We start from the raw sequence: 16,659 nt of genomic DNA on the forward strand, positions 1-16,659 counted from the left end.
CTGGATTCTGATGTCTTTAGGAAAGAAAGGAAAATGAGGAAAAATATTCTCATTTGGTCTCCTGGAAATCCTAATCCAAAATGTTTTACCAAGGAGTGTTGACTTAGTTCAAAGAATTATGTACTTAAAAATATTTCATATGGAAGGTAAACCAGGACTTGCTCCTACTTGGCCTTCTTAATTCTAAGTATATAGTCTTGATTGCGATTCTTTGTTGTTGGTGGGGTTTTTTTGTTTTGTTTTTTTAGTTTGTGTTTTCTTTTTTTTTTTTTTTTAAAGTGGAACAACACAGAGTTAAAAGATGTAAAATTGGAAAAAAGTGTTGTTGTCACAAACTAAAAGAATTAAATTTACTTTAAGAATAATATAGCTAGTCTGCACTTCAGCTACTCCAGAAATTATGTATCAAACAAACTTTGTTTTGATATATATTGAATTCCCAGTGTCCCAGCTAACTGAAAAGAACTGGAGCAGGTGGAAATCTCACAGCCCTTTTATAAGTGTGGATGTGGGTGCCAAAACAGCCAGATGGTGCCAATGAAAAAAAAAAAATTTTTTTTGAAGCTTAGCAGTATTCAGATTGCAATGCTTTGACTGAGACTATGCAAAGCCTCCTGTACATTTATTGCTATCATGTGTCATGGGTTTTGGTAGGGTTTTTTTGTTTGGTTTTTTGTTTGTTTGTTTGTTTTTTTCCCCTTCCTTCCCAAGCAGAATATCAGGTATCAGACAGAAACCTAGCCTAAAATACCTGCTTTGGTGGAGCAAATTATGCTCTCCAAGTTTTCCTCAACTGCTGCTAAGGCAAGGAAAATTGCACACACAGTAAACAAAAAGCTACATTTGGATGGCTGACGTCTTAACTTACTGAAAAGTCTTGAAATACAGGGAAATTTTAATTGATCTTGTGATTCAAGCTGTAAAGACTGAGTGATACATACTGATATGCTGAAAAATACAGCTATACAAAATAACATTTTTATTAAGAAAACGTTAATAAGATTTTAAACTTTAGCAGAAAGATGAAATGCCTGTTTCTCTAGATGTTTCTAAATCATACTGCTGGCTGCCTCTCACAAGAAGAGAAATACCTTTGCAAGCTTTGAGTCTGTAAAGATTTAACTTGTGTGTTTATTTTCATTTAACAGAAATAGTACAATTGATTTCACTGGAACAAATATGATCGGAGCCACATATATATAGGTAATTAGATACATGTTCATCATTAAGTGGTAAGTATGCCACACACCAGTTTCTACGAATGGGCTGGAGGTCAAAATATGTTTGTAGTAAGACAAAATTAGAAGCCTATGCCAATAAATAATAAACTCATATTATTATCATCATCTATATTTTACACCTTTTCTCCAGTTTCCAAAGGCAGAATGAGATTTATTACAGTCAATCTCGCATCTGTGCAGTAGCAAGTATAGCAAGTAGTAGCTATACTATGTTTTTCCAATAAAATACAGTATTTAATGTGGCTATGTATACACATAAAGGGTATATATACTATATATACACACTATATATAAGATAGATATACATAGTGTAGATACGGTGCTTTGAAATACTACTTAACAAGAAACAATCAGTTATTCCTCCTACCTGTGAGAATTTCCATAACATTGCCAGTTATGATATTCTTCCATAAGATCAATATGATCAAGTGTAGAATTATAGAAATCCGTATATGAAATAATAGGAGGACTGATCAGACTATTTGCAGCATCTACAAAGAAAACACAAAAGTCTTAAAATATTGCCTGGATTCAGCACATGTGTTCTCAGGCATCCTGAGCACCAGTGACCTCAGAAACTTTAAGCCAAATCAGCTACTAGTAACTTTGTCTCAGTCTTAGCTACAGAATTACAACTATAACATAACACCATATGACATCATACTAATTGCTGTAGAAAATAGTAAATCCCTAGTTCCGCATGTTTATGATAAGAACCTCCATTTGAATCTAGTCCACTTAATTACATACACTAAGTTAAGGTTTCATGGATAAAGAATGCTATGTTCTGCTGAAATCAATGAAAAAGCAGTTTGACAGATGGATTTCTTAAACACCTTCATTTAATTTCAACCATAGCTATGGATATAACATCTACTTGCTTTCCAGTTAACAATTACCTGTTTGAGTTTGATGCCTGTTTGCAAAAGGGATGGAAAGGGAGGGGCACAAAACACAGTATGCAAAGATACGCCTATTTCCTCAGGTAACTACTATACCATCTAGTCTCACCAGTATAAAAATTAAGTACCTGACCAAATGAAGAAAACCAATTCACATTTAAGCTGCCTATCTCATTATGTAACATTCATATAATGTCAAACAGCTAATAAGTTTTCTCTATTTGCACTTAAACATAATTTAATTTTGATCAGTCAGACAGAAAGTAGTGTATTTGGAATTACTAAATATCCCTTTTCCCAGAATTAAGGAATTAGCAACTCCTTCATAGATGACTAGACAACACACATCTTGGTTTTAGATACAGTTGAGCTTATGTGTCTAAACTGTTGCTCTGGACAGGCAGGACTGTACAGAATGCTTTTAAGTAAAAGTTTTAAGTTGACAGCAAAATGAAAACATCCCCGTTCCAATCTTAATTTCCACTTGGTGGTTTCATTTTCTCCTAGAAAGGACAAAGGGTTTTTTCCCCTCAAGAAAAGGGGACTGACCTTAAGCCTTCCATTTGCATAGTAAATGCTCTAATCATTAAGCTACTGGGGATGAGTGGAGGAGAAGGTTTGCATTTGCTGTGGCCAAATTTGCTGTGCTCTATGCTGAACTGGACAGGGATTCACTTTTTTTAAGCTGTAGTTTTGGACTTGAGGCATATGCATTGCCTAACTTCTCTTAGATGCTGAATACTTCTGTGGGGGTAAGCCAGTTACAGAAGAAATTCGGGCAATTACACATTTAAAACAGTTTCTTTGATAAATCTAAGGGAAACCTTAACCATCAGTTACTTCTGTGGATTTTTGTTTGAATGATCTTCAGTTGTTCTTACAGGAAAATGATGCATAGCAATTATCCTCTACTGGAAAGCAAGTATGAAGACTTGCCAATAGACAATGTTTTTTGTTGCTTACTACTTTTTGGCATTTTATTGTAGTTCATACTGTGCCACCATCATTGTCAGTCTCCCCCAGAAAAGGAGAGGTATAAACTATCCTCCCCCATATGTGAATAAATACACACAAACATACATATATATACATACACATACATATGCATACACAGTTCAAGAAAAATACCTACTAAATAAAGCCAGGACTTTGGTTGCTGATGGAATCCACCAGGTACATTTCACCATAGGTGGAAACTCTTCAGGTTTTGCAGGAAACAGGCGTAAAGAAATAAATTGCAGTAACCTGTCCACCAGCTGCTTGAACCTCCTCTGTGAAATCCTAAAACAAACATGCTGCAGTTACTCTTGTGATCACTGTCCACACTAGAGTTTATATTATCAGATTTCAATGTTATTTTTTAAAAAACATGCTTTTGTCCTATACAGAAAAACAAAATTCCAAATATAAAGTTTGAAGAAGCATGCTTTTAAATATTGGCACACAGCAATGCTCTTCAGTGCACCCCTAACTATGCTTTTTAGTGTCTGTGATTTTAAAAAAAAAAAAAAAAAGCAATAGAATCATTACTTGTTCTTGACTTTTAGTAAACAAAAAGAAAACAAAAATCCTTAGCTATTTCGCTCTACAATCTGAATACTGAGGAATTCTGAATTTTTTATTTTGAGATACTTGGTCCTATTGCATAAAGAGTGGAAAGTACCTCATACGCTCGTGACAAGTGCACATTTTAAATTATGTGCTGCACCACTTGATAATATCACAACAATACACATATGTGTAGATATATTAAAGCATCCTTTTCTAAGTAAGAGCTCTCCTATTTTAATGATCTAGATTTCTAATACGTTTTAAGAATAAAAACATCAATATGCCTCTTGCATCCTTAACCAAGAAGGTAAACCTTATCTGTAAACACCGATTCAAATGAAATCATATATTACCACAATTTTAAGCAAATCTAGATATGTTACAGGGTGGGGGGAGGGCAATATAATTTCCATCCTTGCAGAGAAGAAAATCCTTTATTAACATTCCCTAGGAGACAAGGGAATTGTGAATATGGCCATTCAAACTTTTTCGTTACCCCAGACTGAACTTTTTGCACAGTCATTACAAGGAAGGCAACCTGCATACCAACTTAAAAGCCACTCTTTGGGCACTTACCCTCATATGACTTTTAGTGAGGTGCTATTAGAGTTATTTCAATAAATTAAAAATCTAATGCCCTAACTACACTCTCTCACCACCTCTATTACACTACAAAGCAGGGACTCGATTTCATTTGTGGTTTTCATACAATACAGTAAAGTTACAGTATCTTTTGCAAATTATGCAAGATAAACCTTTATTTAAACAAAGATCATAAAGATGTTTGTATTAATAATACTGTTTAAACATGTATCTAAAAAATTTACATACATAAGTTATTCTGCATGTGTTATGGAAAAATAACTTACATAAGTTATTTTGCAATTAAGGCTTTTTTGCATAAAGATATTCATTTTTACACATTATATACAGTTTGCATCTATAAATCAGTATCACTTAGTGGACTATGTCCAAATGTACTTTGAAAACAACAAAAACAATCTCCTTACTCAATTAACTTTCATATAATTTATAAAACAGTTAACATCAATGGAAATACAGTAACAATTGTAATCCTAAAAATGGAATTTTTAATTTTATTTTTTTTATTTTTTTTACTTTTTAGACCAGTGCACTAGGAAATGATGGTCAGCTTCTGTTAAGGCTGCTATCTGTCTTAGCAAGTGAGCATAGATGACATAAGTAGAAGTGTTACTAAATTGAGGATTCTGAAAAAGATTAAAAAAATGTGTTAGGTTAATAAACTGCATAAAGGGAAAAAAGTCGTTAGGATTTTTTCTTATGTTTGTTGTTGTCAGTACAATTACGCAGGAAAGGAATTCACAAAATTGGTGTGACAGTGGTAAAACTATAAAAGAAAAAAGAATTGCAACTTCTAGTCAAATAAAAAATACATAGCTTCTATATTGTAAAAGTATGATTTTTTTTGCTTCAAAAGAAAGCCCACAGGTAATAAAGGCAGTACTCAATATATTTTTCTGGATTATCATTTACTGTGTAGCACATAAATTACACTCCTCTGAGTAATGTGCTTTCCATCTTAGTAATAAGGATTCTCATAGCTCCTGTCTTCCTGCACTTCAATCCAAACTTATTTTCCCTCTTACGTACGAGTTCACACATTCCCACTTTTCAGCAGGATATATTCCTTATAATTCACAGCTAGTATACCACCCCAGAGAAGAAAACTGTTGTCTCAAAAAATTAAATTAGCACCTGATCTTCTCAAATAACAGCAGAAACCTCCCCTTGTGTGGAGAGGTGTTACTGGCAAAATTTAAAGGGGAAATTTGCTACAAATGCAAATCAACTGTAGTAGCAAAGGTAATAGGTTAAAACAAACAGAAATCAAACAATGTAGCCAGTCAGACTGGAGGGAGTCTGCTGGATAAAATGCAACAGTGGAGAAAGTTACAGCAATATCAAAAAGTGCATATACTGAAACTTTCTGGAAAGATCAGAGTTACAACATACCAATACAGGAAATCTGGGAATAAGGAAGAAATAAGAGCAAATAACCTGCTAAAACATTTGTTCTTTCAACCCACAAAATGATAGGAAACAATTACATGTCTGTTAGTTCATAGTTTTAATCTATACAATCTTTCCCCATCAACTATCTTCCATTAAGCTCCCATTCCCATCATGCATACCCTACACTTCTTCCATATTTTAATACATGCTTATAACAGGAAATTAAATGTGAAGTATCTCAGCTATACAAAGTATCTTGTTTGCATAGTATACTGGTTTATAGATTATAAATTAAGCAGACATATACTTAAATAAAAATACTGTATTTTTCTTACCTGTAAAAGTATACAGTATGCTCTAAGATCATCTTTTGTTCGTGGCCTATGAATGAATGAAATAATAAGCAGAACCATATGTATACATCATATACAGACATTAAGAGTCATGAAATCATGCACCCTATGATTTAACTTTGCTTCAGCAATACATGTAGAATACCATATTTAAGGATCTTCACTGCTCTCAGAAACTGAAAACGACACAAAGATTCTGACTACTCTCTAAACGCAGTAGGCTATTTTACCATCTGTCTTTTGTGGCATAACACAAGAGAGAAGGAAAAAAAAAAAAAAAAAAAAAGAGTCAGAATTGAAGAGTAAGAGGTGTTCCAAAGAGGGAAGTCTATGCTCTTGTCTATCTCGGCTGACACCACAGAAGAGCTTATTTGCCCCATCTTTGGTATTTCCTGCCAGAATTCTCCATACGCTTCTACCACTGCAACCTCTATACTTCTTGCTGTTTATCTGCTTCAAGGCTTTTACATAACCACAAATACACATGCAGCAACAGCACAGAAAAGGTAGTATAAGGTGGAGAAAGGAATAGCCAAGGGCTGGGTCATAGGTGAGTGACAACAAGGTGCTGTGTCTTGCTATATCTTTTTGTGAATCAAACTATGCATTTTCGCTTCTATTACTTCTTGCTAAAATGTTGTCATGTCCAAACCTCCTGCCTTTGGGCTATCCCTTTCTGCATCCTGCACTGCCCTTTCTATGCTGCTGCCACACATGAATGGTATTGTGAAGTAAACTTTGGATCAAGGAATTATCTAGGTTAAAACATCCTAGCTGCTGTTGGGGGGGGGGTGGGGGGGGGGGAGGGCGGGGAGAATGTGTTTTACTCTAGATAAATTCCTTAATTCATCTCACACAGTTCAGATGCCCAAAAGATTGCCCTGGCAACAAGCAGCTGAGGTTTTGTGGAGGAATGTATGGCTGGGTCTGGGTCTGTCTCTCAGAGGTTCAATGTCAGCTTACAGAGTTCAAGATGTATTTCAGCAGATTTGCCTGCCAAAAGGAGACAAGTTCTTATGAGTCAAATAAGTTGTATCAGAACATTTTCTTTCTTTGGCTAAAACAGTAAAGACAAAACGTATATCAGTTGTAAGTGCTGGCACAGCACTAATGCAAACATGTTATAATTACCCTTTCCATTCTTGTAGCAGACCATTAATTATTCCTTTTAGGACTGACTTCTGAACATCTTGAGGCTATGGAAAAATGAGAGGAAAAATCATATCTACTGTAATTATACATATTCTATACAAGATATTGTACAAACAAGCAAGTTTGTTTTGCTTATGATTCAAGCCAGCTAAGAAATCTTTGTGTTATGATGCTGAGCTCCTAAGTGTCTTTCCTCGCAGACTATTAGCTGAGGCCTGGAGTTGTGCCAACGGTGGATTTCAACACTTTAAACAACTTAAAAACTGTAAATACAATTTCTAAATTACTCCCGTCCTTTGTTTACAAGACACAGTACCTACTTTTTGCTACCCCCATCCTCACATTTTCCTTATTTCCCACCATGCAGTGTCTCATCACAGTCATGCCAGATCTTGCAAGCGGTCTTTGAGATATACCACAGTATAAACTGTGCATTACTAGTAGCAAAAATTTCCTCCTCTTTTACTAGAGCAGTTTTCTTGATTCTATGGCAATTCTCATGGGACCATTTTAAGTATGTTTTGAGAGATTCTTCAGAAATCATGCCTATCTGAGAAAACCTTTTGGTATAAATTGCTTCTTATCATATTTCTTTGCTGAAATAATTGTTACAATGTTTTAAAACATGAATTCTTTTCTTCTACTTACAGTATTTAATAAGGCATCATAGACAACATTCACAAATTTTGCATTGATTCCAGAGTCCTCAACGGTATTAAATGGAGAATTGGTATCTTTCTGTAAGTTAGATAATACACGAAGCATTTTGGTTTTGAAATGTTTTGAATATTTTAGCTATCTTTGAAAAATAAATGTTTAACAGCAAGTTTAAACAAAACACATACAGATATAACTATTTATTTTCCTTATCAAAACATAAGCATCTAAGTTGCTTTTATTAATATGTGAAAGATGAAGCTAAACAATAGTAATCCTGCACATTGGTAATATTCATGTAACTCCATTACCTTGTTGTTCTATTTTAAAAATGTAAGAGGGTTTCAAATAATGAATTACATTGAATTTTCATCGTTCATCTTTGTTGTCAATCCATCATCAGACAAGAGCGACAAAATCATAAGCATTCAATATTTGTTAAGTAACTAAAAGTCACAGGTTATTTTATCTAGGTTCAGGCCCTACTGTCCATATTAAATATCATAAGCACATTTTGCTCTGTAATAGGCAGGAAATAGTAATTTAGCATGAATTCAGAAAGTTTTCACACGTGAATACGATCTTTCCCAAGGAAAACTGAGTATTCCATCACAACACAAGAACAGCTATACTACTTGAGCCCATAGCACATGTTTTTTTAGGGACAGGGAAATTCTGTTGCCAGATTAGCCTGGGCCTCCATATTAGCTGCATTAGCTTGCATGTTTTTAAACTGTAGTTTGCGTAGAAAGTACCTACACAGTCATAGTGTCACAAAACGAACTACATACTGGAATTTAAAAGCTCCACATACACTTGAAATATAGTTGTTTAAACTGGAATCAATAAATCAATGCAGTAAGAGATTGTCTACCAAAGGTAGGCGAGATCGTGACAAAATGATCTTAGTGGCCTTGAGTAACTAGCTGCAAGCCTTTAACTGATGTTTTTGTAAACACTTTGAAGATATAAAGCACCATAAGTACTAAATAGTATTATGAATTATTTTCTACCTTAAATGCAGCATTTATCTCCAGGAAAGAATCAAATGTTGTAGAATAAAAATCATGTACAGCTTTCCAATCTCCTGATGACTTAGCCTTTTCGACATCATCTCTAGAAAGAATATATTAAAATACTGGTAATACAAGGGTTCCATCTTCCCAACCGCTTAGACTTTAGACTGCACTGTAACTCTAAGCTTTCCTCACTAAGCACAATTAGAAAACAGACAAGTGTAATATCAGTATCTTTCTAACATCTTCCTTGTCATTTTAAGATCATGGTATTACAAGAGAACAAAAGCATAGTTTGTTTGATACACCTGAGCAATGTCTCTTATTCAAAATGTTAATTCATGGTGTCACAGTTCAGTATGTTAAGACAAATAATTAGCAGAACAGAATTACGCTGAAGATACAGACATGATAAAATTTCTGAGACTAATTTATTTAAGTATGCGGGCTCCTAAACTAGTCAAATTCATTATCATTCGTACAAAATTTTATTTCTCTTCAAATTTTTCAAATAAAACTTAATAAAACTTAATCTTGGACTGTACATATTCCTTAAGGGGACAACAAAATCTACGGATTTACTCTTAAAGTCCTTTTAAGTATTGGACCTTAAAGTAAGTATCTGTATACGAAATTTTGTATGATATTATACATTTAAAACAAACAAACAAAAAAACCCTCAACCAACCTTTGAAGCAGAATTTTATTTTAGCTATCTACAGTGCTGGTGATACAAATCCCAGTTTGCTCCCTCCTACATAATTTCTTTGTGCTAGATATTTAAAAAATACTTATCAGTGGGACATACCAAAAATGCTAATGACTTTAAGACTTTACTTGAAAGAATAAAATTTTTGATAATTACATAATTAGGCAGCAGTCAATAGATACAAAAATCTGAATGTGGAAAAAATTTCAGCTCTTCAGATCACCTGAATACCAACAAAGGATCACCTCTTGCCAAATTCTCTTTTATACCTGTTGCCTTTTCCACCAAATGCGTACACTGACTAATCAAAAAGTGTTCCTTTTCCTCACTGAATGCACAAAATTTCAAACATGGAAAAGAGCAATGAAGAGTATATGCTCATACATCTCTTGGAGCAACTGTGATTTTTTTTTTTTCCATCTGTTTGAAAAATAGAAGAACCAGGCTTCTTCCTAGGAATACTTCTCCCCATTTCCTGACAAAGATTATCCTACTGTAAAACACTCAAGGGTATTACAGCAGCATAATGCTGCTCTGTGGGTGCTACAGCTAAAAAAAAAAAAAAAAAAACCAAAACCCACACTGTCAATGAATTAGTAAATACCCCTCTAAGAACACATCCACACTAAAGAAACACTCTGCCAATATATGTTCACATATTGCAGGCAGAATCCCCTAGTGTAGACACACCTTATGCCATTAGTTTTTCAACAAAAGTTATGCCATTTCCTCAAATGACAGTGTCAACATCACAATTTTTGGGAACATAGCTATGTTAAGCAGAGAAAAAACATTCCCTATTGCCTTGTGCCCACAGCGAAGCAAGCAAAGCCAGAAAAACTTTGTGGTGTAGACCTGGCATCAGGGAAACAGGCTATACTAGTTAAAAACAATTCAGGTGGTTTCGCTGGGGACTTCTGCTAGCCTAGCTAAGCTGATCAAGCATCGTGTGTTGAGTATCATAACAGTGCTGGAAGAAATCTAATGCAGATACAGTTTTGATTAAGGGTCTGTACTGATCTGGAAAAAGAGAAATGGAACACAAGACACTATTTCACATCAATTCTGCTTCTAGCTAAATCAGTGTTATGGGGCAGCAGCATAAATATTGTCTGCACAGACTCTTAGAACTATTTTTACTTAGACAAACTTATAGTGCCTCTCAGAGAAGTGCCAGAATAGCTTACACTTACACTGCTTAAAATTGTGGTCACATAAGCAGCAAGGATATATGAAAAAAGAAATAAGTTTTTGCCATAAAACTAATATTGAAAATTAACACTCTTTAACATAATGCATGAGGAAAGGTCACCTGCACTTTTAGCCAAAGCTAGAAATAGTGCAGTCCACATAATCACCATTCCAGGTCCTCAAATATGATGTTATACGTTTAACTGTCTGATGTGCAGTGTTACACACAAGACTGAGAATGCCCTACCTCAATGGACAGGACACACCATAATTGGCAGTACAAACCCTAAGACTGAAAGGGATTTTCCAGCCTACAATAAGCCATACATATTTTTTTCCAAAACTAAACATCCACCGAATGTCAGGAACTCAATTCCTGACACAAGCTCTGCCATTTCTTGAACAGAACAACACTTCAAGCTAGAGAAAGTATTTCAATAATTTTCACAGTAACAGTTATCAATCCCATCATCACAACCAGACTAACTACTTGTCAGTCTTACTGAACTGTTTCCTCATTTGAGATTAACAAAATCAAATGTATGAATTAGGACAAAATGAAGAAAGTCCAAAGAAAGTACACTTTTAGAAACACCAGTGTAACTTACTGAAAATCTTTCACAGTTTTGGTTCGGATGGGAAGGGAAGGTTCAGGAGGAATCGGTGCTTTCAGTTCTTGGGGTAGTGTATCTATAGAGATGCGCTGCTTTTGTCGTACATCGAGGCAAATAGGTGGTAGGTCTCTCGCTTATTAAAAAAAAAGTAAAGAACAATAAATACAATGAATCACATACATAAACATTTAGCTAGTAAAATACAGATATATAGGAACTAGGGGAAAAAAAAAAAGAAAACTCACACTGGTTGATTCTACATCTTTAAACCTCTACTCATCCAAGTACTTTTCTTACCACATGCTCATCCCAGACACGATGGAAACTTTGACTAATTGAAGGGAAATAAACCCCTAGAAACAAAAGCTGTGTCCTGAGTTTGTAACTATGTCTTTGTGAACAAAGTGCTCCCTCCTGCCAATGGAGGGAAAAAATTGGCCAGTCTGTCTCCTAAGGCCTTCTGAAAGAAGCGAGTCTCTACTATGTTATAAACAAGCTCCTGGACCAAGTTGCAAACAAATTATCTACCTATTACAAAAACAAAGAAAGAAAACCAAGCCAGATTTTCACAACGGAATTGCTGACATGCTGCTGGCAAAAAAACAAAAAAAAAAAAACAACAAAAACAACCCTGGTGACTGTGTTCCAACTCATTCTTAGGGAAAATAGCAAAATACTGTACTTACATAAGACACACTGGTATTACGTCAGTAACATGCACTGGTATACGCACAGCAGTATTCACATCACACAAGAAAACCCCAAGTTCATATATAGTTTCATTTTCAGAAATGAGTGCTGCAGAATTTTCATTAAATCTATTTGTAGCTGTAGATGCTCAACCTTCTGAACATTAAGCCAAGTGCCTTCTAAAGTCAGATGCATAAAGAAAGTGCCTATTCTGAACATCACATCTACCTGAACATATGAGGAACTCAAGCTAAGCAAGTTAGAACATAATTACAAAAAAAAAAAAAGTCAAAGGATGTCATGGAATTACAGAGTTATGCAGGTTGATCCTGTTATAGTTGCTATTTGAAAGACAAAACAAGCAGTCCATGACTGGTAGCTATTAGTCATGGATAGCAGTGATCATTATTATAATTACAACATATATTGTAAATACTGTAATATACAAACTGTGACACTGGTGTTCCCTACACCTAAGAAAAATTTCAAGCACAACCACACCAAAGTCCAAATATTTTCTGTTGAACGTACAAGTCTTCAGTCAGTTTTTCTATACTGTGATATATAATTTTAGCTAGAGCTGACTGTGGATCATCTACAGCCTCCTAAAAGAATCTCTCCAATAAATTAAATGGGAAATGCAAGTTTTCTATCTTGCAGAGAATTACTGCTGAAACAGTAGCATCTTTAAACACTTCTGCTCAATAAATTCGGCTGCCTATTCTAAGTACAAATAGCAGTGCTTTAACCAGGTCTTTCTATTCTACTCCTTACTTTCTATTTGATCCAAGAACATTGTATTGGGTTTATGTGGCAAGGTTTTGGCAGCAGGGCGGCTGCAGGGGTGGCCTCTGTGAGAGGAGAGATGGGGCTGCCTCTATGTCAGACACAGCCAGCTCCAAAACAGACCCACCACTGGCCAAAGCTGAGCCCATTGGTGACACTGGTAGCACCTCTGTGATAATATAGTTACGAAAAGGTCAGAAACACTGCACAACAGCTGAGACAGAGTAGGGATTTAAAAACAAAACCAAAAAGAGAGAGAGAGAAACCACCCTGCAGACACCCAGGTCAGTGGAGAAAAAGGCTCCAGGCACCAGAGCAGAGATTCCCCTGCAGTCCGTGGAGAAGACCATGGTGAAGCAGGTCGTCCCCCTGCAGCCCGTGGAGGACTATGGTGGAGCAGATATCCACCTGCAGCCCATGGAGAGCCCACGCCTGAGCAGGCTGCTGGCAGGAACTGTGGCCCGTGGGGGACCCATGCTGGAGCAGGGGAACAGCATGAGGAGGAAGGAGTAGCAGAGATGAAGTTTTATGAGCTGACTGCAACCCCCATTCCTCACCCCCCTGCGCCGCTTGGGGGAAAGGAGGTAGAAGAGTGGGGAATAAAGGAGTGAAGTTGAGCCTGGGAAGAAGGGGGGGCAGGAGGAAGGTGTTCTGAGTTTTGTTTTTGTTTTGTTCAACTGGCAATAAATTAATATCCTCAAGTCAAGTCTGGTTTGCCTGTGACAGTAATTGGAAAGTGGACTCCCTGTCTTTATCTCAACCTATGAGCTTTTTCATCTTATTTTCTCCCCGTGTCCTGTTGAGGAGGGGGAATGATAGAGCAGCTTGGTGGGCATCTGGCAGCCAGCCAAGGTAAACCCACCAAAACCATGAAAAAAATATTCCAATGCAGTGTACACAAACATCCATTTTACTGACAGTGTCTTCTCAAATATCCTTAAAATGCTTTTTTAGTCTGATATATACTGCACGTTTTTAAAAGCATTTATATGAATTATGACGTATGTTTGGGATACAAGACACTATACAAAAGTGTCCTCAAAAGTCAAACATAAACTAAAATCCTCTACGAATTATCTAAGAACCCTCTAAGCCTTTTCCAAAAGTAGTTGTTTTTTAAAATTAACTAAACATCAAAGTAGTATCACTACTCTGCTGCCTACTCCATTTATCACAGCAGGGAAATAGATGCTAACAAAATCCCCAAAACCCAAAGGTAGATTCTTTTCACTCATGCTAATGACAGAGACATTGTCATTGTGACTTAACTCAGCCACCATTCATCAGACGATAACAGATCTGAGCTGCCCTCAATCTCCTGAGTATGGCATCGATTATAGATATGGAACCTTGCCCACTGTCACAGCTGGAATTTAAAGCTATTTAAAAAGAAGAGTAGTAATTTAAAAAACAAAGTGGACACATAGATACTAAATTAATTCAAGCCAAGGTGCCAAACAATCCTGCCATGCAGGTGCTCTGCTATTGCACATCATTGTCTGAAAGCAGGATGGACTGACTTAAAAGAAACTAAGACTGTGTCTTATTTTTATACTCTGAGAAAGACAAGTCATTTTCATTTAGCTCTCATTCTGTCTTCTCAATTTTAAATGGATTAAACATTGAATTATAGCCAGCTGAATACACTGAAATGAGGAAAATATTCTCTCCACATCTGTAGAAGAGACAGCTGCTGACAGAAGCTGTTTCTCATTTCAGTAAATTGAAGGTGCAGGTGCTAAGCTGGTAACTTGCACCCTGTCAGTGATGCAATTTTCTTTGAAATATATGCAGCTTAAATTAGATATGCTAAAACTGAGTTTTAATAATATGTTTAACAAATACTGTCAACTTCAGTATGTTTAGCCATAATTCAAGTTTATTTGTAAATAGATTTATTTGCTCGTCTGACATTCAAAAATATTAATTAAGATCTGTCACTTGAGTTCCATTGAGGAGAAACTTGAAACTTTATGTATTGAGTTGATAAGCAGCAATAACACAATATTACAAGATCAGAAAAAACAATCATTTCTGGCTGTTTGCCCAGTTACATCAAGTAAAAAGACTCAGCAATGCATGACTGCTTAGGGAATGATCAAAAACTTTGAGGAAGAAAATCTCATTGATACAAAGCAGAATTGACTAGTACAAGGAAATTTAGGGTGAATGGATTTTGAACAGCAGTTATTTTCATGGTGACCAACACAGCTACTGGCAAATCAAAATTTTCAAAGTAGGTAAAGCAAACAAATCTTACTTGCATTTGTAACATTATAAAAGAACTAGAACAATCTAGTTCATATATACATTTCATACCAGATCATTGTTGCATTAGAAGACTTGTTATATAAATTCAATCTCCAGCAGCTACATAGCAAACAAACATCACTCTAGCTTTCATGCTGTATTTACCAGCATTACCTTTTCCAGTCTTTTGTTTTTCAATGAAATTAACATTGTTTGACCTCAAGCCTAAAGTATTACCACTATACGCACACATATTCAGAGAGATAGCATGTGTATAGATAAACTGAAAAAACCCCACCAACCAAGCATCATTCCTGAATTCCAGAACAGCAAAAGAAGCATTTTTAACTGAGAAGTTTGTTTCAATTATTATTTTTTCCATAGAATACACATACGTCCTCAAAAAATTTTGACTGCACCTTGGACTGTTAGTAAAAATAATCTGTTTTTATACAGGCAGGTTACCCTGATCCTGAAACTACGAAAATATCTGCTCAATTTTACACATTGAGCTCTATTTTAAGAATATATCCTTGAGTATAATAAATATTGCCATGCATTAGTGTGGTGAAAATTAACAACTAAGTACTTAGGGGGCAGTAATTACAACCAGGACAGTATCACATGCAGCAAGAACTGAGGGCACTTCAAGAGAGGGGTGTTTAGAGTTTACCATTCTTGTCAGGTGCAAAAAAAAGGGGGGGGGGGAGGGGAGGGAGGGCACAGATTTCTTCTGTTTAGTGAAATGAATTCTGCAAAAGGGTACTGTATTTTTCACATTGCTTGGCCCAATACTAGATTTAATTTTACTTTGTCCTAAATTTTATTAAGCAGCAGGCTTTCATATCATAAGATTGTATTAAGCAACTATTCAGACAGAAGCTGGACAGGAAACAATTAAGGCTTAAATAATGAAAGACAGTAGCTTGGAGTCTATTAATCAACTGCACGCATGTTTCTGTTAAAAAGGCTAGCAGCTGAGTAGTTAATATTGACAAGAGATCACTTTTAGCTTCTCAGGAAAATACTGTTATCTGAGAAAGGCAAAACATTTTATTTCTCTGAGGACTTTCAGATTCCAACAATATTGCAATTGTTTACATGCAATTCACATACGAAGACTTTTATTTAAAAATATATAGGTGAGAACAATGACCACCTGAAGGTTGTTCTTCCAGTTTTGTTAGCTCAACCTTACAGAACTTTGTAAGAATCAGCAGAGCTCTGACCTGCTTTGCAGCATCTTCTTTTTGCCTTACCCCAAGTATTGCCCTCAAGAACACCACTTTACCTTAACTTCTAAGTTATGCAGCAGAGGGAGAATTCTTCACTGGCCATCCCCAGCCACCTTGGTTTCCTTTGTGTAGTACAAAGTGACTTGAGCAAAGTACAGAATCCTGTCTGAGCCGTCATTTACACGTAATTGCCTTTTGTGTTTCAGTGATTGTACTTTTTTTTTTTTTTAAAAAGTACAGAGCACCTCCTTACTCCACAACAAAAATTGCTTAAAAAAACCCAAAACTCTTGCATTGACTTTTACTTTTGCAGTATA

General features: G+C 35.7%; 1 protein-coding gene across 1 annotated transcript in view; it reads right to left on the minus strand.

Annotated features, from left to right (window-relative positions):
* The window catches only part of HECTD2 (HECT domain E3 ubiquitin protein ligase 2), a 38,963-nt gene that overhangs the window by 15,673 nt on the left and 6,631 nt on the right, over nucleotides 1–16,659 (minus strand). The window contains exons 3-10 of the mRNA XM_050899038.1: nucleotides 11,376–11,514; nucleotides 8,865–8,967; nucleotides 7,843–7,932; nucleotides 7,174–7,238; nucleotides 6,025–6,070; nucleotides 4,814–4,923; nucleotides 3,276–3,424; nucleotides 1,609–1,732 (exon numbers count right to left, since the gene is read on the minus strand). Coding sequence (XP_050754995.1) covers nucleotides 1,609–1,732; nucleotides 3,276–3,424; nucleotides 4,814–4,923; nucleotides 6,025–6,070; nucleotides 7,174–7,238; nucleotides 7,843–7,932; nucleotides 8,865–8,967; nucleotides 11,376–11,514 — 826 coding nt within the window. The remainder of the gene's footprint in view (nucleotides 1–1,608; nucleotides 1,733–3,275; nucleotides 3,425–4,813; nucleotides 4,924–6,024; nucleotides 6,071–7,173; nucleotides 7,239–7,842; nucleotides 7,933–8,864; nucleotides 8,968–11,375; nucleotides 11,515–16,659) is intronic.

Source organism: Gymnogyps californianus, chromosome 6 (assembly GCF_018139145.2).
Source record: "Gymnogyps californianus isolate 813 chromosome 6, ASM1813914v2, whole genome shotgun sequence".
Lineage (NCBI taxonomy): Eukaryota > Metazoa > Chordata > Aves > Accipitriformes > Cathartidae > Gymnogyps > Gymnogyps californianus.